The 27,648-nt window shown below is 37.3% G+C and overlaps 1 protein-coding gene across 1 annotated transcript in view; it reads left to right on the forward strand.

Annotated features, from left to right (window-relative positions):
* The window catches only part of LPHN2 (latrophilin 2), a 125,810-nt gene that overhangs the window by 81,582 nt on the left and 16,580 nt on the right, over positions 1-27,648 (forward strand). The window contains 10 exon segments of the mRNA XM_010006598.1: positions 7,178-7,474; positions 8,012-8,115; positions 8,933-9,118; positions 13,877-14,060; positions 15,952-16,086; positions 16,345-16,550; positions 17,604-17,777; positions 18,798-19,007; positions 19,978-20,198; positions 21,470-21,536. Coding sequence (XP_010004900.1) covers positions 7,178-7,474; positions 8,012-8,115; positions 8,933-9,118; positions 13,877-14,060; positions 15,952-16,086; positions 16,345-16,550; positions 17,604-17,777; positions 18,798-19,007; positions 19,978-20,198; positions 21,470-21,536 — 1,784 coding nt within the window.

The raw sequence follows: 27,648 nt of genomic DNA on the forward strand, positions 1-27,648 counted from the left end.
TATCCAATGTCTTTTTAGCAGTTTTCTAGGTAAGTTCATTGCAATTGCAGTTCAGCTCACTTGAAGTTAGAACAATTACCTGCCAGAAGAGGAAAGTAAAACAGAGGTGTTTAGTTCTCAGAAATCCCTGAAAATGACATGAACAGGCACAGCCACATACCATCATCAGCAGAGGAGTGCAAATACCAAGAGAAATTTTCAGTGGTAGAAGATGCTTGCAGCAAGGGACAGAATGTTGATAAGCTGCTTTAGCAATTAAGGTAAAGCTTCTCTCATATAACTAGTATGCATGTTTACCAGCTATTTTTTCTACTTAAAAAAAGTAGTAATGATGCCTCCTGCACATGAAAAGCAGCTGTTATGCTTCAGTGCAGCTGATTCATACCCAGCAGTGCAAACTACATAGTGTACACGCAAATACACCAACATAGATACAGCTTTTCCTAGGTACAAAATTATGTAAGATGCAGCAGAACAAGGCATTTGAGAACCAGTACATTAGTGATCTTCAGAGCCAAGTGATAGTCTGTCCAGTCTGTTTCCCAGAGAGGTCCCTGGCAATGCATGGCCAGGCTCAAGAAGGTTCCAGATGTTTGGGGACTGAGAGGGCAGCCATCCTGGCAAGCTTTGCTCTCTGAACGTCAAGGTAGTACATTCCTCAGGGAGGCTTTGGGGCTGCTTTTAGAAGAGACATACTCTCCTCCTATGTAATTAGAAAAAATTTAAAGCTTACATTTTCATATGTTCTCGTGCATGTCACTTTTCATTCAGTTTAACTGAGATGAAGATGCATTTTAAATTCTCCAAAGCTTTAATAGTACAGGGAGAAGATGGAGGTGCAGGCTTTAAGTAGCTTTCACAGTTCAGACAGCTTCTGCGAGTGTGGCAAAGCTTATAAATCATTGCATTGAAGGAAAGCGTTAAGAAAAATCAGGGAGAGAAGAAAAGGCTTTGTGAATCCTTCCTTTGCTTTAGTAAACCACCAAAGGTCTCCAGTAAGACATTTCATAAAGTTTTTGTTAGGAGAGAATCTCCAAGATCCTAAGTTGAAGGACATGTGCTAGCCATATCCCATCTAATATCTGAAGAAGATTTGGGCGTACCCTTTAGGTTCTTGGGTTCTTGGACAAGAAGTCTAAGACAGAGCAGGGTGCTTGCCTGTCAGCTGAGCTCTGTGGCCATTCACCCGTGAAGGCAGAAAAGGAATATTTTTTGAGTGATTTATGAGTTTGGATTTTAAATGTATTATGACATCCGTACATATATTTTCACTACGGACTTCTTTAAAGTTTAGAAACTATATACAGACAATAGGTTTATTTGAGTGTGTGATGCATATGTTAACATGGTCACATTCTATAATGTTTTTCCTTCTATAAAGCAAATACCCTGTATTTCAGTTTTGTATGGATCTATACATAGCAGATCTAAGAGTATGTGTCAATTAGTTTCTTCTTTTGCCTAAGCCAATTGCCTGTAGTTAAAGACTACTAAATTAAAGGAAAAATTATCTAATATGATTGTCCTTGAGATGTACTGCCAAAAAACCAAGCAGAGATTGTGCAGTTTCTAGCTTTGTGTTTTATTTGTATTACATTCTTAGTTCCTCTTTGTTTCAGCATAAAACCTGTATATATTTTAGATTGAGCCTATTGTTACACAGTTAAAGGATCTATATATGTAATACAGATTAGGATTTTTTTGTCTCTTATGGAATGAGGTCAGATTTTCAGCACATTTGATGAAGGGCATTTTTGTATTTCTTTTGTTCTGATTTGGTTTGGTTTTCTTTTTGTGGTTGACTCATATTTCTTAATCATCCACTCATAGGCATAGGCGTTAGGATAACATTCTTTAAGTCACCTCACAAAATAACCTTCTTTTAGTGTCTTTTGCAGCAGTACTTTAATATCAAGTATGAATGGTGTCACAAGGTCAGTGCTGCAAAATTGGAAGTTTTGGCATTTTCTGTTTGAATGGTTAACTTGGGGCCATTGTGGGGAACTCGGCAATCTGTGTTCCTTCTCTTGCCGTGAGAGCAATAATGATATATAGACACACAGGGATTCTTTTTTTTTCCCCTGTCTACCCATCTGGGATTTCAGTTCTTGTCTATACCATAATTTCCAACGACTGAGTGCTTCAAAACCAACAGCCTTTCTTCCTACATGAAAGATGAATTGTCACATTTAAGTCACACTTTTAAGCTCAAGAGGTTACATTTGCTCCTAGCACCAAAATTGTGGACTCATTTGTGAGCCCAAACCTGCCTTTTTTCTTTTGTTTCTTCATTTTTAAATTTGCCTATTGAAACCTCTGAAATACCACTATAATTAACATAATGGTGGCCTTGCCCTTTCTGCAAATCTGTGCCATTTTCCCTTCTTGCAGCTGTATAATGTTATGTTCTCCCCCTATCTTTATTTTCTTAATCTTCAGGAGAACTCCTCAGATTTCTAAATCTGTGGATCCTGCAGCCAGGCTGCTGTTTTACCCAGACAGTGGGTTCTGCTGCCCTTTGAATGCCCTCCTTAAACTCGTTCTTCATGTGTTGTTTTTTTTTCTTCTCTCTTCTCATGGGAATTACAGGACATAGCTGCAGAAATCATTTCCAGAGCTACAGGTGACAGGTACCACTGAAATACTGCAGAAGAGCACATTCTCTAAGGTTAAGTGTAAAAATTAGATTTCAAAATCAAAGCCTTAATTTATAAATAAAATAAAATATATCAGGCCCTGAAGAAAGTCACTATGAAAAATTTGAAGCAAACCAGAGTTTTTATATCCTTGGTAAATTTAGTGGTTATGTTCTTTTAGTTCTTTCTGAAGGAGGCATCTAAGGCACCAAATTAATCCTTACTGAAATAGGAATTTTAAAAGGAATTTTAAGTTAAAAGATCAGGAAGAATGAAGGGAATTTTCCCCCCAAAAAAGTGAATATGAGCATTGTATTGTAAGGTTTCCTTGGTAACAAAAATAACATAAATCCTTTTGTTCTGTGTTAGTGCAGTAGGGAGGGATTTCATCTACACTCATTCCAATTTGTGCTAACTGTGCAAACTGTTCAAACCAAGGTTGTCTTCCCTTTTGTACCATGATTCCCATAATTAAGTTTTATTGTGTCACTGCAGGTGTTGTGAATGTGGAAAGAACAAGAACTTGGATAGTACTATCACCAAGGGCTTGAAATAATAGGAAACTAGTGCAACTAAATCTTTATAATGCCAAGAATCTGCAACAAAGTCATGCAGCACATATTAAGTAAATTAGATCTTTACTCTTATGTCGAATCTGATACACTGCAGATTGCTTAAAGACTGGCTGTACAAGTAAAGACAACATAATGGGACCAGATAGCACATTTCTTAATCACTGTTATTTTGCTAATTTTGTGGCATATTTGTTATCATTTTCAGTGTATAAATTTATAAATAGCTGTGTAAACATTTCTTGTTCACCTAAATGGGGTTTGGCAGGGTCAATAGAGTACTACTGGCTAGCATAATAGCTGGAACCTATAGGTAATTAGGTGAGTCTTAGTGACTTCCCTGCTGTTCACTGAAGCATGAAACCAGGCACACAGCGTTAATAAGCAGAAGGCAGGGGAATCTGGATTTGCACAGGTTTCTGATCCCTGTTGCTTTACACGGCAGCTCAGTATATGAAACCTTTTGAAAATGAATGCAGGCACATAGATTTTCATGTGTCCGAATGCATTAAAATACCTGACCTACAAGAGCATATGTTTAACTGAAAAATCTATGCAGCTGATTTTTAAAATTACCTAGATGCCAGAGATGAAAATAGAGCCTTCTATATTTTCAGAAGTAGCACAACACCTGGACATTTCAGCACAATTTAAAATCTAAGGTCAAAGTTGTATTTTGAGTGTGGATTTTTTTGGGTTTGGCTTGGTGGTTGTCTTTTGTTTGGTTGTTTTTTTGTTGTTGTTTTTTCTTTTAAAACATATTTTATGACTGCTTAGAATAGAAACCTTTTGCCAAGAAATTCTAGATAGCTTATGTGCCTTCTCTAAATCTACTCTTCACTGTCAGTAGTGGAAACGAAGTTACTATTCCCCTGCTGTCCTAGGCAATTGTGTTACGTTTTTTATAGACATCACACTGTTAAATAGGTGTTAACTTTTAGTCCAGTGGTGTCTTCATTTTTAGAAATGGATAGTATGCATAACTGTTTAAATCAGCTGTTAGGAACTGCATGAAACAAATTAAATTAATTACCCTCAACTTGAGTCTTTGGATTTACTTCCTATTGCGCTTTTTTTTTTTTTTTAAATTTTATAAAGACTCTCTTAGCTGGTAATGAGGCACATCTGTTCTAAAGAAAAAGGAAGAAGGCAGAAGAAGGTTTTGGGTTTCTCCTCAACATGTCAAGCCTAGTCAAAAGGTCCAAAAAAGAATCTCACGTTGTAAAAGCAGGTTTTTTTGGTGTTGGACAAAAATTACATGTCTTCAGTCTTGTAGAGACTCACCTCTGCAACTCGGAAAACTAGGTTAAAAACCTTGACATGGGGTTTATTCTTCTTAGTTGCAGTGTATTAATCATCAGTGCCATTATCTTATATTGGTAAAGTGATCCGCAAGACAGTGTGTGGGAGCCCACAGATGCCATCACCCTCAGCTTTCAGAATAAGACACATCAGGTGGTGGCAGCTATCATGTGTCTTCTTGCAGCTCAGGAGAATGTTCTTGCAGATCAAGTTTCTCAACAGGTCATTACAAACAAAATGATGAGCCTTTTAAAAGCTGGATATATTCCTTAAAGTGGTGTGTTCAGTCATTTCTGATTTTTTCAACCTTCTTTTCTAGACTTCAGCACTCTCTGAAGTTTCTTGGTACATTATGAAATATACTGACTTCTTTTTTAAAATATAATTCAAGAGAAAAATTTCTTAGAAATTACCTGTATTTTTTCAGTGATTTGAAAGAGGTGGTTTGAAATCTTTCTTCTAAATGTGAGATCATAAATATATTTCTAAATTATGCACTACTACTGAGGTATGTGGGTCATTTTTCAATCACAGGTGCTATGCTTTTATATTTATTTTAATGGATAGCATTAAAATAGCTCTCCCTAAAGTTGCATAATGACAGCAGCATATTTTAGCTCAGGGTACAAAACGTGTTCTGAAATTGTTACCTCACTGCTGAACTTGAGAGTTCTTATGAATTCTTACAGTGGTATTTTGCTCCTGAGACAAAGCTATCCTAAACATTCTAAGTTTTGAGTAGTAATTGTAATAATGCTAATACACATTTCAGTGATTAAATTTGTAGTAATTAGCACAATGTGTTAGGGGATGGATACTTGTAATTGGTTGCCCCCTGCATCTTTCTCTGTCCCCACCAGTTCCCTCTTCCCCAGGACCTGATTCAGCAGGCGTTGCCTGACGTTTCTGCAAGTGATTGCAAATGCTTTTGACAAATGTTAATTGGGAAAGCACTAGAAGGCTGGATGCATTGTAATCAAAAGAAAATTACAGCAGTTTCACAAGATGTCAGGCAAGCACTTGCAGAACAGACCTGGGGATTTCAATAGGTTTCATAGAAGCTGGCTATGTCACAAGCTCAGCACAATCACACAGACTTGTATTCAAGCAACCAAGAATGAGACTAAAGACAACCTCTGAAGAAGTTTCTCATTTGTGAGCAATACGGGGATGAAAATCACATCTTTGCATTTAACCTTTAAAAACAGATTGTGATGTTAAAACATCTCCACTCTAAATTTATATTAAAAAAAAATAAAATCATATTGGAGACACCTCAAATATAACAGAAATATAATTGAAAAGAGACTTTCAAATAATGGTTATCTACCAAACTACTGAAAGTTAATCTTATTCAAAACACTAACTTAAAAAAATCTACTGAAAGAAAGCAGGGCACCTTCTCTTTTGCTTTTTTTGTTTGGTTTCTGCTTATTTGTTTGAGAGCTTTTTGTTTGTTGTTTATGATATAATTTGTACATTGTCCAATAAGTCTGAGTTCAAGGGTCTAGCAGAAGATAAAAAGGAGGAAAAAGAGCCACTTTATCTACTGGAGTTAATTTTAAAATTAGTTTTGTTTAATTTGGTATCAGTTATTAGGATTTAAAAATACTTGATACGAGCTTATTTATTCTCAGCACAAGGATCTGTGCTTTTATGTGCCTATAAAGCACTGTGAACTCTAATGAAGATTTGGAAATAATTACTAACTGTTTCAGTTACTTTGCTCACTTATTGTTTCAGCTGTTGCTCAATATACACTTGAAGGTCATGAACAGGATTTGCAGACTGTTATCTTCACTAGCAGTAATGAGTATACTCTCTGCAGAGCCTCAGACCCATGTCATAGCTTGGGCTGGACCTCAGCAGCTCCAGCCATGCATTCCCGACATGGGTCAGTGGAGGGAGCAGCTCCAGCTCCCAGGCAGGAGTGATTTGGCCTAAGCTGATCCTGATGTTTCATAAAAGATTAAACTAGGTACATGCCACTGGCTTGAACGAGTTCTGTCTTCATACATGCTTTATGAAAAAAAAAAGGATGTTGAGACCTAAAATGTTCCAACATGAGAACACCACATACATGCTAGGTTCTGCTTCTGTTTGGAGCTAATCAGGAATGCTGCAGCTCTCTCAAGCAGAATGACTGCTGGGTAGGAAGATGTTATTGTAATTATTTTCCTGGAAGGTGTGTAGTGGGTGACTTGAAGTTTTGGGGTCTGTCTTTTAAAACTGGTCTTGTTATTTACAGCCCACTGCCTTTGCGGGTAAAGCCTGGGCTACATTGTTTATGATATGCTGCTTGAAGTGATTCTGCCTGTTTGAGTTATTCCTTCTGCAAAAGTGATTAAGTAATCTTTAATTGCTTTCAGTGTGTTACGTACTGATAACTCACTAGTACTGCCTTCCAACCTGTAGAAATGTAACTTACCAATTTTTATTATGGAAGAGGTTATTTGGAGAATGTGCTGAAACATCATACTGATAGGAGTTGGGAGTAAAAAAAAATAAATATCGAAATTACATCTTAAGCACCCAAACCAGTAATATGAAGATAAAATAAAGGAGATATCAGATAATCCTTTAAAATTACCTATATAACATTCAAATAAGCTTGTTTTTTATAATTCTGAAGTAATTTACTTTATTATTATTCTAATCTATGTGCAGTGGATACCACAGCAGTGACAGTAACTTCTTCAGCAGAACTATACAAAACCACAGCGTCAACCACTAGCACTACATCACAGAAAGGACCCATAAGCACAACGTTAGCTGGAGGAACAAAGGAAGGCAGCAGAGGACCCAAGCCACCGCCACCCATTTCCACAACCAAAATTCCTCCTGTGACAAGTTTTTTCCCTCTGCCGGAGAGATTCTGTGAACCCACTGAGGCCAGGGGGATCAGCTGGCCTCAGACACAGAGAGGAATGATGGTTGAACGCCCTTGCCCCAAAGGAACACGAGGTATTGCCTTTAAAAATCTATCTTTCTTTCTAGCAGACATCTCATAAGGAATGTGCTGGTCTATTATGGTGAATTTTAAAAAAATCTCAAGCTGTCTGTCGCAGTTTTTGCTTGGAGGATGCAGCATCTACAGTCGATGGTCAGGTTTTAATCTGCAACTGGCATTTGAGTGTAGGCACAGAATTACCTTGCGTGTGCACTTCTGAGAATCCAGGATAAATTTTAGGACTTTGCTTGAGGACTGTTGTGAAATATGCTTACAGCTGCCTTTCTCATTATGAGCTCCCCCCTGGATGAGCTCCAGGAAAAATCAAGGGCTTTTTGTTTGATGCAGAAAACGTCTGGTACTTTCTACTGATTTTTTTTCTTGCTGTTTGTAATTAACATTATTTCTTTACTTTTTTGTCAGTTATTGTCAACTCTTGCCATTAGCAGCATTCAGAATTACCATTGCTTAGGTGTACAGTGTAGCCCATTTCCTGACTGCATGGGGGAAAATGGTTTCCATTTCACTGTAGTTTTCTGCATCTGTTGTAGGAACTGCTTCGTATCTCTGCGTGGTCTCTACAGGAACATGGAATCCTAAAGGGCCTGATCTTAGCAACTGCACCTCACACTGGGTAAATCAGCTGGCTCAGAAGGTTGGTTGAAACCTTTTAATCTGGTGTACACTGATGATTAAGGATTTTAACTCTGAGCATTAATAATTCAGTTTATTGAATCTATCTCTATTATTCTGTATTCATTTAAAGTAGGAGTTACGTGTACTTTGTGTGCAAAGTATTGGCCACCATTTAGGTTCAAGTGTGTATTTGGTGTGCCTTCCCTCTAAGTTCTTTTACTGAATCTGTAATTACAAGTTTTCAGTGCTACTTAAAGCAAAGAAGTTAAAAAAAGCAACAAAACCGAAACCTAGATTTTATTAATAATTCAATTATAGGAAAAACTGTGGTATGCAGCAAGGTATTTTGGTTCAGAAAAAAATATACTTTAGTAAATAGATTTTTGTCTACGTGCATTAATAACTGCATGATTAGACTGCAGAGCCACTTTCCATGTTTTGCCTCCATACTGAGATTTACCAAGTTTATGAAAACAGGATAAATTGTTGTCAGTACAGGCCACTTGACTTTCAAATGCCTCAAGCACTAGTATGAACAAATAGATTTCTTACTGCCTGATGATAAAATAAAAGTGAGGCCGAAGAGAAGAACTAGCCTAAAAGTCCCAGTCTGATTTCTGGTTTCAATGGCTGTTAAGAACTGCTTTTGTGTGTCATGGATCTAAGAACCTTTAATCTTTTGAGATAAAGAGAACGTTATTGGTCTCAATTAGTTGCAGATTTCAATGTATGTGCAAATGGTTATTTCACCACAACAAAGGTACACAGGGAACTGGAATTAGGAGCCGCAACCAGAACAAGGGACCCTGCTGAGATAATATAAATTGTCATTTCAGATCAGAAGTGGAGAAAATGCTGCAAGCCTGGCCAATGAACTGGCTAAACACACCAAAGGACCAGTCTTTGCTGGCGATGTTAGTTCATCAGTGAGACTGATGGAGCAGCTTGTGGACATTTTGGATGCTCAGCTGCAGGAACTGCGGCCCAGTGAAAAAGACTCTGCTGGAAGGAGTTATAACAAGGTACACACCTCGTGTCACCTCCTCCTGCTGTGATAACCATTGCCTTTGTTTTTTTGTGTTTTTTTTTGTTTCCTTTCAGAAACATTAATCTATACTTTGTTCCTGCGTGCTTATAGTTCTGGAATAAACATGCAAGAGAAAACAGCAGTAAATACACAGGGGAAAGTTGCAATTACCTTCTTTAGGGAATAAGATACAATTCACCATAGGTGACTGGTCCTAAAATACGTAGCTGTGTCCCTTATTAAAATCTGGAATGCATTATAACTAGTATGAGGGAAATGGGCATTAGCTCTCAGAAATGTTGTAACAAATCAGCATGTTTATCCAGTGATCCTTTTAACCCTGAACATGTAATAAAATCAGTGGGATTCTGCATAGGTGCAGGTTTTTATTTTAATCTGACTTCCTGCAGAATAATAGCACTTTCTTAGCCTTCTCTAGACACCAACATCACCTATAATTGATCTGTATAAAAATGCCTTAATACACATATCTAAAACATGAAAAAGTGTTTTCTCTGGAATGATGTTCAGAGAAACATTTCAGAGAAAACGTGTATTTTTGTGGTTTAAATATGAATCACAAGTGTTATTAACATTCCTCAATTTCTCAGAGGAAATGGTGTATATCTTGGCCTCTTCCTTGAGTCAGCCTAGTCAACAAGCTACATATGAAACATTTTTTCAGCCTCCTTTTGAAAGAGAGCTCCATGGTCTCCTCTGTTATTTTGGCAATAGTTTTATTTACAGTCCCTAGCTGCCCTTGAAAGTTTACCCAGAGACAGATCAAGTGCCAACACAGGGATTTTCTCCTTTGACCTTTTAGTTGAAAACCCACCATTTGGGGAAAGATAGCTGGGCACCTGTATAAAGGTTGTGGAAAAGCATTTCCTGTGTGATGGTTTTTTATATTAATCACTGGACAGAAGCTAGATTAATGTCCAGAGTATAGTTTGAATTTGGGATTTGAAATGCTAGAGGGCTGTGCTGCCATCCAGCATGACCTGGACAGGCTGGAGAGCTGGGCAAAGAGGAATCTAATGAGGCTCAACAAGTGTAGGGTTCTGCACCTGGGGAGGAAGAACCATATGCACCAATATAGGTTAGAGGTGGATCTGCTGGAAAGCAGCTCTGAGGAGAAGGATCTAGGAATCCTGGTAGACAGTAAATTATCCATGAGCCAGCAATGTGCCCTTGCTGCCAAGAACGCCAATGGAATCCTTAGTTGCACAAGAAGTGTTTGGCCAGTAGGTCAAGAGAGATAATTCTTCCCTCTATTCTGCCTGGGTGAGGCCACATCTGGAATACTGCCTACAGTTCTGGAGTCCCCAGTACAAGAGAGACAGGGAACTACTAGAGGCAGCCCAGTGGAGGGCAACATAGGTGTTTGGGGAATTGGAGCTTCTCCCTTATGAGGAAAGGCTGAGAGAGCTGGAACTCTTTAGCCTGGAGAAGGCTGAGGGGAGACCTTATTAATGCCTATAAGTATCTAAAGGATGGGTCCAAGGAGGATGGAGCCAGACTCTTTTCAGTAGTTCCCAGTGACAGCACAAGGGGAAATGGGCACAAGCTGCAATAGAGGAAGTTCCATTTAAATATGAGTAAAAACTTTTTTATAGTGAGGGTGACAGAGCACTGGAACAGGCTGCCCAGGGAGGTTGTAGAGTCTCCTTCTCCAGAGATATTCAAGACCTGCCTGGATGCAGCCCTGAGTAATGTGTTATGAGCAATTCTGCTTTAGCAGGGGAGTTGGACTAGATGATCTCTAGAGGTCCCTTCCAACTCCGACAGTTCATGATTCTGTGATACCAGACTATTACTTTTCTATTTCTGAAACTTTCCAGAATGTGTCTAACTTCTGATTTTCCTTTTTCTTACACAAAAGCTCCAAAAACGAGAGAAGACATGTAGGGCTTACCTTAAGGTATATCTCCCGTGCTGTCACCCTGCTTTCTCCCTGCTTCATCAACCTGCCACGCTTTATCATCTTGCTGCATGATCCTATGTATTTCAGTCTTTGATAAATGTGTAATGTGCCCCATGTCGACTGTACAAATGTTGGCCTTGCACAGGTATAACACTCATAAAACAAAATATTTATATAAAGATCAAAGTTTATTACTTCTTTTACCTAAACTTGTTCAAAACTAAAAGAATAGTAATGGTTATTGTCTGAATTGGAATAACTTCTCTCTTATAATACAACTTTAGGCAGAGGAAAAAAGCTGGCAATTACTTCAGCCTGGTAGTATCAAAGACTGTTTAGAGTCAATTCGCTTGCATGAAAAATGTGCATTATATAGCCTGCTTTGTTCTTTGTGTATTCTTATACCTAGTGAAATCACTCTTAGTTTTAAGAGTTCTTACAAAGGCCAGATTCAGTGTTTTCAGGGATAAAATGTAAAGACAGACATTTCTCTAACCTCACTAGTAAAATGTGTGCCACGTGTCCCATTACCAGGCTATATGAAGGCACAGAACACATTGCTACCTGATTTTGATTTCCTTTTATCTGCAGTGGAATGGTTGTCCTTAGTGGCCAGCTCCTGCTTTGTAACACAATGCCATTAATGCCACCTCACGCCTGTGAACTATCCTTGAACAGATAGTGTCTGGCTCTGAAAAATTTCGTTGCACATTTTTTCAAAGTTTCTTTTAAAATACTATTTTTTACTTGTATTCTCTTGAGATAAAATGTAAGAATGATTTTTGAAAAGAACTTTGAAATATTTTGCAGCATGATAAAATATTTCAGACTCCTGCTGAAGAGACATTTCTCTATACAAAGGCACTTCTGTCTTCTATCCTGCAGCCCAGGAAGGAGATGAGATGATGTCCACTTAGACAAAAAAATTGACAAAAAAGAGACAAAGATGTGGAGAGAAATTAACTTCTCAAATAGTATTTGTGATAGGTTTTTTATTAGACAATATTTCTAATAGTAAAGGGAAATCCAGCAGAAATGGTTTGGGTAGACTGAGCTTTCATGCTTCCTTTTCAATAATAAACATGAACATGAGAAAAGCAGTAATGGACTTGCTCTGACAGCTGCATCACAGGGGCCACGTGGTCTTCCTACCACCCGAGTGTCTCAGATGTATTACTGGGCAGGTGATCGTTTTCCAGAGGAAAAATGCAGTTAGATTATCCCATAACAAATAAACCCCATTTCATGTTAATGTATGCATACCATCAGTGCTATATGAGATAGACAAGAAACTGTAGCACGACTCAATTTCTGACCAGTGTTATTTTCTGTACATCTCAAATGGGCTTTGCTGCTTAGATAAGACTAATAAAGCTCTCGAAATTACAAATCAAAAGCTGACTTACACTATGCAAATGAAGCAAGTTCCCACTTGTGACAGAGGATTCATTTGTACCTCAGATTAGAGGTTCCAATCTGTATTTCTTGGTGACTAATGAATCTGGCCTCTGCAGACCAATTTCTGTTCCACTCTAGTTAATGGCTGCAGCAGTATCAGTGTGAGCATTTTGACTATTCTGTCTCCCATTAGAGAAAGAAAAAAGGCCTTAATGCCACTTCGAAATAGCTTCCACCTGCCAGGAAGGACAGTGGACACAGAAAGAGGATATTAAAAAGGATTAGGATAATTAATCTTGCTCTGACAAGAGCCTTGACCAACTTTTTCCTATTTATTTATTTGCACAGTATAGTATTCCAGACCAGCATCTTTCTGTTTGTACAGTGTGTTCTGTTTCCACTCCCAATGCTTTTAAATTGATCAAAGTAATTATATAGATGCCTAATGACACATTATGACTAGGTAAATGGGACAGGGTAAACAGGGTGTTTCAGCAATGCATGGTGTACTCAATGCACAGCTGCATTATGCATTAATGTAAAAGCCTGCCTTCAATTGATTAACTGATTACTGTGATTGATTGGATTATTTTGTAAAAATAATGTAATCATGTTGCTGAGTTCTTCTTCTTCCTTATTTACTGTTACTTTATATGCAGCTTAATGAACCTTAAAACATGATGATAGAGTTGTTACAAGAAAGACTTCTTTAAATGGCAGCTTATTCAGTTTTACAGTTTTGCCTTCACTGATAACAGGGACAGTCAGTGGACATCTTGTTTGCTCTATTGATTTCCTTTTTTAACTGACCTTTGTGCAGGAATGGCAGTTCGTAATCTTTTTAAGAATCTATGAACAGGTACAGGCACAGGAGGGGGAGTGAGAGTGGCCTGGGCTAATTTAAATCCACTGAGTCAGCTTCATTTCATGCCTAATAAAGAAGACAGTTTGTCATAGACAAGTAGTTTATATGCTATGGCTGCATGAGTTGGGCTAAGTTTCCAGAAGAGTATTATTGTCACTTTAGCCTAAACTGCAGAATGCCAATTTTGGCATTAGGATTTTTAAATAAAAGCTATACCTTTTGACATTAACTCTAAAATGAAAGCTTCAGGCATAACTTCTGGCATTTAGTTTTACATTTTTCAGCACATTAGTAAGACGATCTTTATATCTGACAGGAGTCAAGTAAAATCTGCATGTTTACCACTCAGAGACCACACAGTGCTAGTGGCTAACTGCACTTCTATTAATGCTAATCCAGCAAGAGGATGGAAAATATTTTTACACTGAAAATAGTTTTTTAGAGCCATTAAATCACAGTAAATCATTCTGACAGTTAAGTATTATAATTGTCACCAGATTACGTTGAAAATTTTCCCCAGCCACCCAGGGCAATTGGACCTAATGATAGTTTTCTAATGAATGCAGGCAATTGTGGATACAGTGGACAACCTGCTCAGGCCTGAAGCTCTGGAGTCCTGGAAGGACATGAATTCTTCAGAACAAGCCCATGCAGCCACAATGTTACTTGATACTTTAGAAGAAGGGGCTTTTGTCTTGGCTGACAATCTCTTAGAACCAACTAGAGTCTCAATGCCCACAGAAAATATTGGTAAGTGAATTTCTTCACAAGCATAATTTAAAGTGCTGTGCATTGCTTTACACAAAAGCAGGAAAAATATTCCAAGTAGCCACATACTCTTTGAAAGCTGAGCTGTGCAACATTTGGTGGAAAGGTAAGTGCTCCTAAGTGAGGAACTTGTTTAGTTCTGAAAAATTAACGTTATTCTTTAGTGTCATTAATACGGTGTGAAATGGAAAGTAGTTGATGTTGCAAAGTTGATTCACCACCGAAAAATCATTAGCAGAACATATGAAGAGTGCTTAAATGACAGAGTATATTTTTGGAAGTAACTGCTTTCTGTAGAGCTGAAGAAATGCTTTCCTGTTACATATATATACTGTTCCTAATGAACTTATATTACCTTTTTGTAACATACTCTGTCAATTAAATATTTTAGGCACCAGAACATAGGCCACATATTTGTATTAAACGTGACTGCCTTCAGGTAAAAATGTGTTCAGTGAACTACATCTCCCATAATGCAGAATAGCTGTGCTCCACAGACTGCAGAACAGCTGAAGATAGTTGGAGTATGACTTGGAATTTAAGTGGTGACAGAGAAATGAAGGGGTTTGGTATTAGAGATGTGCAAATATTGGTACACGGAATATGTTAAGGCAAAAATAATTGCTATGCATAAAATTAAAATTACTTCATCTTATTACAGAGATTACTCTAGTCCCAGTGAGGTACAAGGAAGCTGTAAGTCTGCTAATTTCAGGGGTACCAAGATGGAGACTTGGAACAGACTGAAAAAAACAGTACTTTTCACATTTTAATCTCCACATATTTGTAACTATAGAAGGTGATTCTACCTGGTTTTTAATTTTAGTAGGAAGAAACTGGGGAAGGCTGGGGAAAGGTGTTACAGCCCCTCATCAAAGTAACTGCAGCAGTTGCTTCTGAAGGAATGTGGGTAGAATCATAGAAAATCCCTCTCAGCAGTTACATGGAGCTCAGAAGACTCTCTGAACACCACTTCTTGCTATAAACTGTCTTCAAGTCATAGGCAGTAAAACAGTGATGCCATGGAAGACTGAATTCCCAGAGCACATACATAAGTGTGGCTCAGAGAAAGAGAAACCATTCCCTAATTTCATACCTTTTGTCAGTTTGGGCTTTAGACCAGTTTAATATAGTGCAGATATCTGTCAACAAATTCACCACTCTGACTTACGTGATTGTATACATCCAAGGGAATCCAGTCTTCAATGGTATCCTATGAAAATTTCCCAATACACAATATATTATAAAATTAAAACTTATGTAAAGCTAAGTGGCATCTAAGTTTTCAATTTAAATATTTTTTATCAGAACCAATAAAATGGTTTCCTATAAACCTTTATATAGAATTAGATTTAGGAAAAAAATACACCTTTTTTTTAGCTATGAATACTAATTTAGCTAAATACAAAGCATATAAGTTCATTTGCTAACTGTTTTAAAATTTTCTTATCTAAAGTAATACTTAAAGTTCTGATAATTTTAGGCAGAGGATACTGCGTAGATGTTAAGAGCGTAAAAATAAACATTTCTCTGCAATGTGTGTATGTGGTATTTTTAAGTGGATGTTTTGGGGACACAAATTAAAACAAGGTTTGATGTCATGTTATCACTATTAAAGTGCTGTCATTTTAGTAATGTGCACTAGGTTCAATTAAAGACACTGACACTGCGTGCTTGAAAAAATACAGTACAGATCTGTCTTACGGTGGCAAATGAGGACAGCAATGTGAAAAAAACTAAATAATGAGTGGGGGGAAATAATGAATAATGTCATCTGGCATATTGCAATCTGGCAAAGAGACTTTCTCTGCATTCTCTTTTTAATCACTTTTTTTTTTTTTCTTCCCCGCCCCCCCCTCTCTGGTCTGCTCAGTTTTGGATGTTGCAGTGCTCATTACTGAGGGCCAGGTGCAGGACTTGAAATTTCCTCAGGGCAGTAAAGGAGGCAACTCGATTCAGCTCTCTGCAAGCACCGTGAAACAGAACAGCAGGAAATGGTGAGTCTTGGGCACGGAGCACTGAAACTCCATTTACTTTTATAAAACCTGCATTACCTCCCCCAGTTAAAATATCAAAACAAAACCCAGCAAAACTGCTCTGTGACTTTTTCTCAAAGATTGCGAGTACTTGGGCATTTTTCTTCAAAATCATAGCCTGAAAATGCCTCTCTGTTTACTGATGCTTTGTTATCAGTTCCTTAAGAGTACAGGTTGCTGTCTTTCTGTAGACGTCTGTGGCATGATGATGGGATTTTTTTCTTTTGTAGGATTAGCAAAACTGGTTTTCATAATTTACAAAAGTTTGGGGCGTTTTCTCAGTACTGAAAATGCAACCATAAAGCTGGGCAGCGACTTCGCTGGGCGGAACAGCACCATCGCCGTCAACTCCCACGTCATTGCAGCCTCTATCAACAAGGAGTCCAGCAGGGTGTACCTAACTGATCCTGTGCATTTTACACTGGAACACATTGATGTGAGTTATGCTAATGAATTAATAGGAAGGTCATAAAATCAGCAAGAGAGAAATGCAGTGCAGAAAAAGAACCTTTTTTCCCATTTGAATTTTAAATGTCAGACTAGGTCAGAGACACAAGCTTAGTTAAGCCTATGAACATAAAATTAAATGAGCCTGGTTCAGTGATTATTAGAACTTAAGTGTATTCTTAATGAAAGCTAATTCAGTAATCAACATGAAAATGTAAATTACTAATTTGTTTCTAACTGAAAATTAACTCTTACCTTAGTAGCAGGGCAGAAAATAACTTCAGATTCTTGACGGTCCAATATAGGCAGTTTTAATGACACTTCTTACATGAATTTTGGACCAAGTTCTGGAAGCCTACATAAATTGCTTACATGCAGTAAAGAATTATTATATCTTGGTTTGTTTTACTTTCTATTTGTGTATATTTTCTTGATGGTAGTTTATCTGATGTGCTGCTTTGTTCATTAGTTTGGTCCTTTTTTCATGTTTTACATGGGGAAAGCAAATAACCACTACCATAACAGAGAAAATATGGTTGGATTTTACTTTCATTTTGTGTCTTTTTTATAAATCTGTTTTGACTGGTTTTCATCAAAATAGACAGGCACACAGGCACTGAGGATTGAACTTTTTCTTGGTGTCTGTTCACATGAATTTGGCCTGATCAAAGAAAACAGATCATATTTTCCAATTCTCAATCACAGGAAAGGTATGTTCAGAATAAATTCACAGTCCTAATTTTGCAGAAAGAAAAAATGGCTATAATGTACCAGTGCATAAAATCGTAAGATGGAAATTGTAATTGTTTAAAATTGGGTCTGCAGTAATTGAGACTACACTTCAGAGTGTTTCAGACTATAAAGTCCCTTTTAAACTAGATGTCTTCGTTGTATAACATAGTCCACAATTTTGCTGATGAAAAACTTTATTGTCCGAAACATGCAAAGTTTAATCTAAATTACCCTTTACACATATTAAACCATTGTTAATGCCATCTTAGTGTGCAAAATCCTCATTTTATGTTATCCTTTTATCTCCCAGCCTGACAATTATTTCAATGCAAATTGTTCCTTCTGGAACTACTCTGAGAGGACTATGATGGGATACTGGTCAACTCAAGGCTGCAAACTGGTTGACACAAATAAAACTCATACAACGTGTGCTTGCAGTCACCTAACCAACTTTGCAATCCTTATGGCTCATCGAGAAATTGTGGTAAGTAATGATGTTCTTAACCATCAGCAGGGAACAAATTTTAAAGATTTAGCTTTAATTTTTTAGGAAGTTCCAAAATGGTTGAAGTTTCTTAAGTTTTAATAGCTTCTACCCATTATTTCCAAAGCAGTTTTAATTTCTGTAGCACTCTTCTTCCTCACCCATAAAGTTACAAGCAAAATAACAGGAAAAAAAGCCATCAAGGAAGGACAAGAGTTTTCTTCAAGTCACATTTTGAAGTTACTGACCAACTTTTCAACCATTTTACAGACTTCCCCTCAGTACAGCTGGAGAGTATCTGTAGGGACAGCTGTATAGGCTGTTCCCTGGAAGCACAAGTGCCAGCTCTTAGAGCAGGAAGGTCAAGGAGCTGCCATACTGGCTGTTTAAATGCCTCTTCATTCTTTGAAATGTTGTTGTCTAGTTAAAGCAGTCACTGGATGTCAGGGGGCCTAGAGCATGCAATATTTGCAAGGATATGAGAATCTGGTAAAGCCATCGTATTTGGAAGGTTACTGAAAAGATAACCAAGATGACAAAAGTGATTCTGTCACAACTGAAGTCAGCAACCTTCTTTACTTAAATGTGAGAGTAGACCTGGAATTACACACATAGTTTCTAATTGCTTTCTTCTCTTCAGAGTTGCAGGTCTGTAGGAAGTAATATGTACTCTTATAGGAGGTCCCAGGCTCTCCTCTTTGTGTACATTACATCCTAGTGGCACTTTCCAAATGCTACATTTCTCTACTTGTTCTTGTCTGACAGGTTTACAGCAAGTCATAAGAAGGATGCTATATGATCTGGCTAAAATAGTCACATTTTTCTCTGTCTTGTTTCTCTTCTACTTACCCTGATCTTACTCTTCTGGGAAGCTGACCTGAAACTGAGAAATTACTGAGTACATTTTGTCCATCTCATGTAATGAACAAGTAACTTTTCTGGATGCTACGTATGAAAATAGGTTTTTGTTTATGCTCATGAAGAGTCATATTAATTTTCTCCATTCTTGGTTATTTCTAGTACAAAGATGGAGTGCACGAATTGCTCCTCACTGTCATCACCTGGGTGGGAATTGTCATCTCTCTTGTTTGCCTGGCCATCTGCATCTTCACATTCTGTTTTTTCCGTGGCCTGCAAAGTGATCGTAACACTATTCACAAGAACCTTTGTATCAACCTATTCATTGCTGAGTTCATTTTCCTAATAGGCATCGATAAGACAGAGTACAAGGTAAGTTTCTCTGTGTGTACTGATCTGGTTGTCTGAAACAACTGTTTGAAATGGATTTGAATTAAAAAATGACAACACTGCCAAGCTTTCAGCATTTTGACATAGCAAGGCTGAAATAAAAGCTCAGTGTGAAAATAAGATAGACATGTTCACAAATAGTATTTACATTCATCAAAAATATCACCGCGGCCTTAATTTCCCACATGCAATATTTTATTTTCAGTTAAGAAACACTGGCTATTAATTAATCAGGTGCTTACTTTTCAAAGCAGGGATGAAATTAAAACGTTTTTTCTGTGTATTCATATTAACAGCTATTGACTACTTTTTTGTATCTGTATATTAGTACAGAGCCTTATCTATATTTTTGCACTTTTTTACATTGCACATTCATGCAGGTTTTTTGGCAGTATTGGTGAAATTAATTCTGAAGCTACTCATTGAGTTGAAATCTAACAATTCAGTATGGTTTCATGCAGAACTCAACCAAAGGGGAGAGAATTCAGACTGATTTCTGTTACAACAGTAGACACTTCCAAATTACATCAGATAAAAATGGCTTGGCGGCTACTTCATTGTTTTTAATAAGCACTATTACATTATGCATCTAGAACCAACTGTTCATATCTCAGGTTATCCAGACTGTAAGTTCTGAAACCATACCAATTTCAAAATTAGAGAGTTGCTTTTAAAACTGAAAACTCCACTCTATACTTGAAGACTGGAGGGTGAGTGTGTGATTTCCTTATCTTCATTCACACTGTTTAGCTAATTTTCCTTTCTGTAGCTACTGAGCACACATTAGTATTTTCCAATGTTCACTGTATGTTTTTAGGTAGGGAAAACACTCCTGAATTTGTGAAAGATCTCTGACAGAAGTGTATCCTGTTCTATTAGTCACCATTTAATTGGAGATGTAATGATGTACAAATTTTGTGGTTTATATTTCCATCTTTCTTTTTCTTTGCAGATCGCATGTCCAATATTCGCAGGTCTCTTACACTTTTTCTTCCTGGCAGCCTTTGCCTGGATGTGTCTAGAAGGAGTGCAGCTTTATCTCATGTTAGTAGAAGTATTTGAAAGTGAATATTCTAGGAAGAAGTACTATTATGTTGCTGGCTACCTCTTCCCTGCTACAGTAGTTGGTGTCTCAGCAGCTATTGACTACAAGAGCTACGGAACAGAAAAAGCGTAAGTAATTGCAAGTGACCTGAGTGTTTTTCAAGTGAATAATTTTTTAAAGCCTATTAGCTGTCAGAGAGTCCCTGACAGACTAAAATACCATCTGAAAGCTTTATTGGTAAGAGAATGGCAATGCTGTGCGCAAATTGCAATCAAGTCTTTTGTAATTCTCTAGGTTCAAAGAATTTTTACTCCAGAGAGACCAATTCTAAATTATGGTCTTTCTTTTAACACAAAAGATTGACCTGAAACAAATTGAAAAAGTAAATAACTTTTTGGCCTCAAATGTATATTAAGCAAAAATTCTCAACTTAAAGCATATGACAGGCCTAACCTCCCCATTTAAAGCTAATGTTTTATTAGATCTCTTTGTTCAGCTGCCCCTCTAGCTAACTCTTGTTCTGAATTATGACAGTACAATATTCCAACCCTTACATTTCACTTTGATAATGATTTCTCAGGCAAGTAGAGCAGGATTAAAATTAGCCTCTATCTTTTATTTACAAAAATACCAATGTATATAAGAAGTGACACAAGGTAGACAGAAAACATTTCTAAGGATTTGAGTTCCTGGAGTCATGAATTTGCCTTCCAATAGTGTTTACTTTGTCCTTTGATGAAATTAGCTACAGATAGAAGATAGAAGATAGTGTTGACTACAAGAAAGCTGCTTGATTTTGCTACTGATGAAAGACAAATAAGAGAAATTCAGCAAGGAATTGGGCTCTATGAAGAACAAATCGCTAAATGAAGTTGGTTCCTAATAGGTTTTTAGGTTACATAATCTGGTAGCATTTATATTCTTTCTCTACTGTTCAGCTTCCACTTGGGGCATTTTATTGGTATCATACTGTTTTTCAGTAAAATATGGCATCTGAGCACTTTCTATTTTGTATTCCTCAGGAGTAAGCCCTTTGCAAATGATACAAAGTTCAAAGCGTATTCTGAAGAATACATGAAAAAACTGTGAAAAATATTTACTGATATTAGATTCATTAGTCCATGATAGCACCTGTGACCAAATGTTTGGCTGAGAGAGATATCATTTTGGTTTTGTTTCTTTTATGTTAGCTATTCCTGATGATTTATTTTCAATTTCAATAGTGTTATTGAACAGGACTCATCAGAAGAGTTTCAGATTAGGACTAAATGGTACTGTGCAATATTTATCATTGTTTGCTGACAGAATGTTAGCACAAGGAGTATTTTTGCACTTTCTGTTTATGCGACCAAGATGCTGATGCCTTTGTTCACTTTTCATTCTCTTTTTTCCATTATAGTTGTTGGCTCCATGTAGATAACTATTTTATCTGGAGTTTCATTGGACCGGTTACCTTCATTATTCTGGTAAGAACTTTGCTTTTCCTTTCCTTTTTGGCTGACCCACAGCAAAGTTAAAAAGATTGAATAACCTCAGTCAATACCATCCTTATTCAGAAGAATGAAAATGCTTCTAAACAATCTGTAATTTGACAAATGGTTATATAAACGTGTAGAAATCTTTAGTGAGTGCTGACCAGATGATTAATTGTCAAAGCTGTGGTGGCACTTCAGCATAGCCATTTTTTTTGTAATGGCTTGAACTCTGAAGGTCGTATTGACGTGTGTAGTCATATGAAAAATCAATTACGTACTAAACACGGGGTTTTTTTTTAAAGGAACCTTTGCTATTGCTTTCAATTGAGTCACTATTGTACATGTTTCAGAATTTAACTGCTTGTTATCCAACTTAATTATCTCAAAAGGGCATCATATAATTAAATAAATCCTGTATTCCTAAAGGAATAATTTACACAGTATTCGTATGTTTATTTGCATATATATGTTTTTCCATTACTACTACTGTGTGTATTTATGCTACATATATGTCAGATGTACAGGTTCCTCTGTTTTAGTATAAATAACAGAATGTACTGTAACCAGGAGAAAGGAAATAACACATTCCTGCAGTCATTGGAGTAAAGTCATTGTGTGTGTGCACATCCATCTGCACACACAGCTGTGTGCCCCAGTGTCTGGTTCAGACTGAATGCAGCATTTGTGCATCAATTACCCAGTCTCTGAGTTCTTGCAGGTAAAAATCTCATAGTCACCTGTGAACCCACAGAAAAAACTTCTCGTTGCTATTTCAGACTATAATACCAACACTGAATTACTACCAACAGAGGAATTTGGCAGGAAAGTGAATGCAAGATGTACATTTTGGCTCACCTTGGTTTTCTTTGCTAGTTCATCATAGAATCATAATTATAGAGTGGTTTGAGTTGGAAGGGACCTTAAAGATCATCTAGTTCAAACCCCCTTGCATGGGCAGGGACACCTTCCACTAGATCAGGTTGCTCAGAGCCCCATCCAACCTGGCATTGAACACTTCCAGGGATGGGGCTTCCACAGTTTCCCTGGGCATCCTGTGCCAGTGTCTCACCACCCTCAAACTAAATAATTTCCTCCTAATGTTTAACCTAAATCGCCCCTCTTCCTATTTTGATGCATTACCTCTTGTCCTCTCACTACAAGCCCTTTTAAAAAATCCCTCCCCACTTTTCCTGTTGGCCCCCTTCAGGTACTGGAAGGCTGCTATGATGTCTCCCCAGAGTATCTCCCCAGTTCAGTATCTTTAAGGCCTGGCTGTACTTGGGAAATAGTCTGAAAGTCTGGCACTTAGGGACATAGCCTGTGTACGTACAGAATCACAGAGTGCTGATAGTTTGGAAGGATGAATGAATTTGTTTTTGTGCTTTTGAAGGTCTAAATAGTTAGCTATTCCCCTGCATTTATACAGCAGTAGAGTTCTGAAATGGTAACAGAGGTTCAGTTCCCTTGAATTTCTGAATTCAGGAATTGTATTTTTTGTTATTTTCAGCCTGAAGCACATGCCTCAGGCATAATTTTGAAATCTCTGACTTTTATAGATCTCTATGCCAGATGTACTATATCAGCACTTTATGTTGTTTATAGCTTACATTACTTGTCCATGTAAAAATATACTGAAGCTTTGATTGTGGAACTTTCTATCAAAAATAGACCTGGTCAGTCTTTTGTAGGTACTATATTCCCTCCTGATATCTTCAATATTGAAATAAGCTTATGTATATTTAGGTTGGTTTTACTCTTTGTTTATATTAAAATCTATTTCAATCCTTAAGCAGTCACTTAAGAAAAGACAGTTGTGCACTGTAAAAGTTGTTTGAGTTCATTGGCGTATTTTCAAAGAAATAGTTGTGGATGTCAAAACTTGTGTGTATGAGTTGAATTAGAAAAATTATAGTGTTTCTCAGATTTAAGTATAGACCACAGTAATTGTTCAGTTTATTCTAAATACATTTAAATTAAATCAAGTCGTAGGATAGTAAGGAGTCTTTTTTTTAAATTAAACCTACAATTACAATTGGATACACTGTATTTTCAACATGATATACAGTATTTTTCAACAAAAGTTATTTCTTGCCGTTGTAATCATTACTAGAAAATTGTTCTAAGTTTCGTGCCATAATAGTTCAGTCACCTCAAGTCTGACTGTGTGGTGATAATTTTTCTTTTTGTGTCTAGCTTTTTATTTTATTGTGACTGGGAGTATTTTAGTCACCTCTGTTTCTCTCCCTTGCTTTAAAATAACATTTCACATGGGAAGCTTTGGTCATTGCTGACGGCTTTTTCACTTCCTTATAACCAGGTCACAGTGAGAATAGAGGTGAAGGACATTTAATCATATTGACCATGTACAGACATAGCTCACTATTATTTACTGGCCATGACATTATTATCCTTCAGCAAATCATTTAGGCTGAGACGCAAAAGGCCTTTGGGAGCAGTATTCCCAACTTCAAAAATATGAAACAGCAGGTAGCAATCACAGCACAGTTCCTGGGAGTAATTCTTTTCTAGCAATTGCTTTGCCCTCTAATCGTCCCAACTTGAGAAGACAAGAAAGACTGGAGGAAGAAGTGTGAGAACTGTAATGGCTGAAAATAATGTCATGTGCTGTGTAAGCAAAGAGCCATATTTGTACTGTAGTTTACTTAGTGTCAGTAACTGCATGTGGGAATTTCACCTTGGTAAGCTTTTAGACATATTAATCAAATCACTTTTATGATTCTCAGTTTCATAGTATTGCCAATGCCCATAAACTTTTTTGACAATATTGCTTACTAGAATTTTATATTCTTTTTATATAAATTTTTTTTTCTCTGAGTTTATAGTGTTTGCACTTGTATCTGTACACAGTTTTGCACAAAATGAGGATGGGAAGTATGAAATTTCTCAGTATGTGTTCTGAGGAACTTTCAACTTCAGTATTTCCATAGCCTTTCGTGCCTTTGGGCAGCAGGATTATTGTATCTATGAGAAAAGAGCATGTAAGTAATGAGCAGTGGGAAACCATTAGTATGCCTGAAATGGTTTAATGAAAGCTTGGATCATGATACATCAGGAGCTGTTCTTATCATCTGGACAGCTCCATCTTCATCTTCAATAATTAATTCAGTTCAGTAAGAGTTCAGTGTGCACACTCATTTAGAAGCCTTCTACAGAGGGCACCTCTCTTGCTGCCAGTCCCAGAGAGAAATAGGCATCTGCATGGCTAAGAGCAAAGATCTGGAGATACAAGAGCAGTTTTAGAGCTGCATTTGCCAGGTAACAAAAGCTCAGGGGAGTTCAAAAAGGGTCAGAACATGTGCAGTTCAGCTAGGTTACTTCAGAGTGGTGTTTCTGTTCTTCTGTCTTATCATATCCATGTCAGCACTGCAGGCTGTGTGGAATAAATTTTAAGCTGTTAAGCGCAGGCGGACGTGATCCAATTGAGCAGGTTCATGGCTATAAAACAAACAGTGCACTTCTGTAATCTGTGGTCAGAAAAGCCCAAGTATTTTGACTTCTATGTAGATCCATATTCATTCATAGCCAAGGAATGGGTGATGTTGGTTTGACTTACTTCACCAAAACTACTGGAGTTTGTTTCTTGCAGATGGAGCCAGTGTAGTAGGCTACCAAAGGTTGTTCAAGCAAGAATTCCTAGGTTGTCCTGTTACATGAACATAGGAAAGATGGGTTCTTTTTTTCACTTGGGTTGAGGCATCACTTCACCAAAGTCAGTATACATAGAGATGCACACACAATCTAGCTTCACATATAAAAATGGACTGTATTTTTAAGTATATGAATAATAGTTATATTTTTCCATAGTAAACACTTGGTAAATAGTATTTATCTGTATCACAGGGGAGATTTATCATAATTATTGCTAAATCCAGCTTTATTTGGCTACTAATTCATTGTACCTGCAACTGATTCCAGTCCATTAGTCTTCTATGCAGATTATTGCATCCACTTTTAAAAAAATTTGCCTTGAAGACACTCCTCTCAAAATCACATAGGTTTCTGGAGTCAGAAAGACAAAATTCCTTCTTACACATGCAATTTTTCATGTCCAGATCCTTCTGATTTCCAAACTGGAAATGGCCTTCTGTGTGTTGGCTGTGACAGAAGTTAGATGTTTCAGGAGGCTGCATTTGATTAGTATTACCATAAACATTCTTCAAATGTTATGAAGTTGTTACTTTATATATATATATCTATATATATAAAATTGTCTTTGTCTTTTCCTCTGTTCTGTGCAGTTATAGTTGTAATATTAAGAGATAATTGGGGACTGGTATTTTAAAAGATGGTCTAATACATCTTTTTTTCACTTTTATGTGTATTTCTAAAACCAGAGTATAGATTAAGCTGGTTATCTAGGTAATCCACTGTCCTCTTACAGTGAATAATGTATTTTAGAAATTACAGCAAAAATCCAGTATAAATATAATGAAATAGTATCAATCCGAGTTCTTGCATATTTTTATAAGCTGAGGTTTTGAGAGATCTCACATTACAGCTCCACCTACTGTAACTGTGTGTTTTGTCACTCTAGGTATAACAGCAGAATCTTCAAACCTGGTCAGATTTTTATATACTTATTTTTAGCATGTGAAGGAGGTTTGGTCTGATTTTTTAAAGTGCAGAATGAAAGTGATTTTACTGACTTTATCAAGGGTATAATTTCATGGCTCTCTGAGATGTGGCTTTGTGTCCTGCCTGACCAACCTAGTGGCTTTCTACAATGGAGTGACAGCATCAGTGGACTAGGGCATGCAAGAATAGGACATGTGGTAATAGTATGAAGCTAGAGAATGGTAGATTTAGGCTGGAGGAAAAAGTTCTTTACTATGAGGGTGGTGGATCACTGGAACGGGTTGCATAGAGAGATGGTGGAGGCCCCATCCCTGAAGGCATTCAAGGTCATGCTTCATGGGGCTCTGAGCAATCTGTTCTAGTGAGAGATGTCACTGCTTATTGTATGGGGGTTAGACTAGAGGGCCGTCTTTTGATGGCTGAACCTAAGAACTATGCAGTATTTCAGTGATGGAGAAACAAGTATCATATGCTCTGTTGTCACAGTTACTTTGTCTTGAAAGTACAATATTTTTATTTTTTTTTTCTTGGATTTTTTCAGCTGCTGTGATATAGCATTATTAGTTCTGTGGGCTGCTTTTGGGAGTCTGAATTAGTACTGAACTGTTTATTAAGAAACTGCTAGGTACAGTTACTCCCTAGTCCAGCAAGGACAGATACACAGAGCTGAGTATCTACATAAAACTTGCTTAATATGCTGGAGATTGGCTCAGGCTCTGGGGTAGGACTGTGTCTGCTTGCATGTCACCAAAGGAACCTCAGTATGTAAAGACAAGCTTTTGTTTTTCATATGTCAAACTAGCACTTCAGTTACAAAAACATAGAGGATAAAAGCCTCTTGTTTCATAAGGCAGTCACTTATGGGCTAAGTCTTATCTATGAGTTTTTGATCCAAGAATGATATTGCTAGTACAGTACAGGATACTCCAGGGTAACTACTTAGGCAAGGATTAGCTTCCAGCTGTGTTGTAAATACTGTTCTGAACTGGATTGTGCACTCCCAGTTGCATAGGTTGCAGTCAAAGTTGATTTACATGTTAGGATTAGCACAGGGCATATCTCTTAGCTCTTAATCTGTTTGTTTTCACAAAAAGTACATTGAAGTTACATTTTTTTAAAGCAGGCTGGAGAAGTTCCTATTATGTCATGTCAGCTACCAAAATAGACAAGGAACTTTTCCAAATACAGGAGAAGAAAGTCTGCCTGCAAAGGCATGGGACTGAGGGTCACACACAGAGCCCCCATCCTCTGTCTGGTGCAAAGGCCAGGGAGAGAAGCAACTTTTCTCACCCAAGGAACTTACACAACACAGTGGAAAACTGGATAAGAGGATCAAAATTACCACAATGATGTAATGAAATGTTTCTCAACTGATTAGTTATTACCTTTAAGAATCAAAAAAGGTAGTCAGCAAGGTCATGACATATTAGCTTCTTTTACATTTGGCAGCAATGGAAATCATGCTTAACCTGTACTATGTACATACCTCCACTTAATGGTCAAGTTA

This window comes from Chaetura pelagica, unplaced genomic scaffold, assembly GCF_000747805.2.
Source record: "Chaetura pelagica isolate M959 unplaced genomic scaffold, ChaPel_1.0 scaffold69, whole genome shotgun sequence".
NCBI lineage: Eukaryota > Metazoa > Chordata > Aves > Apodiformes > Apodidae > Chaetura > Chaetura pelagica.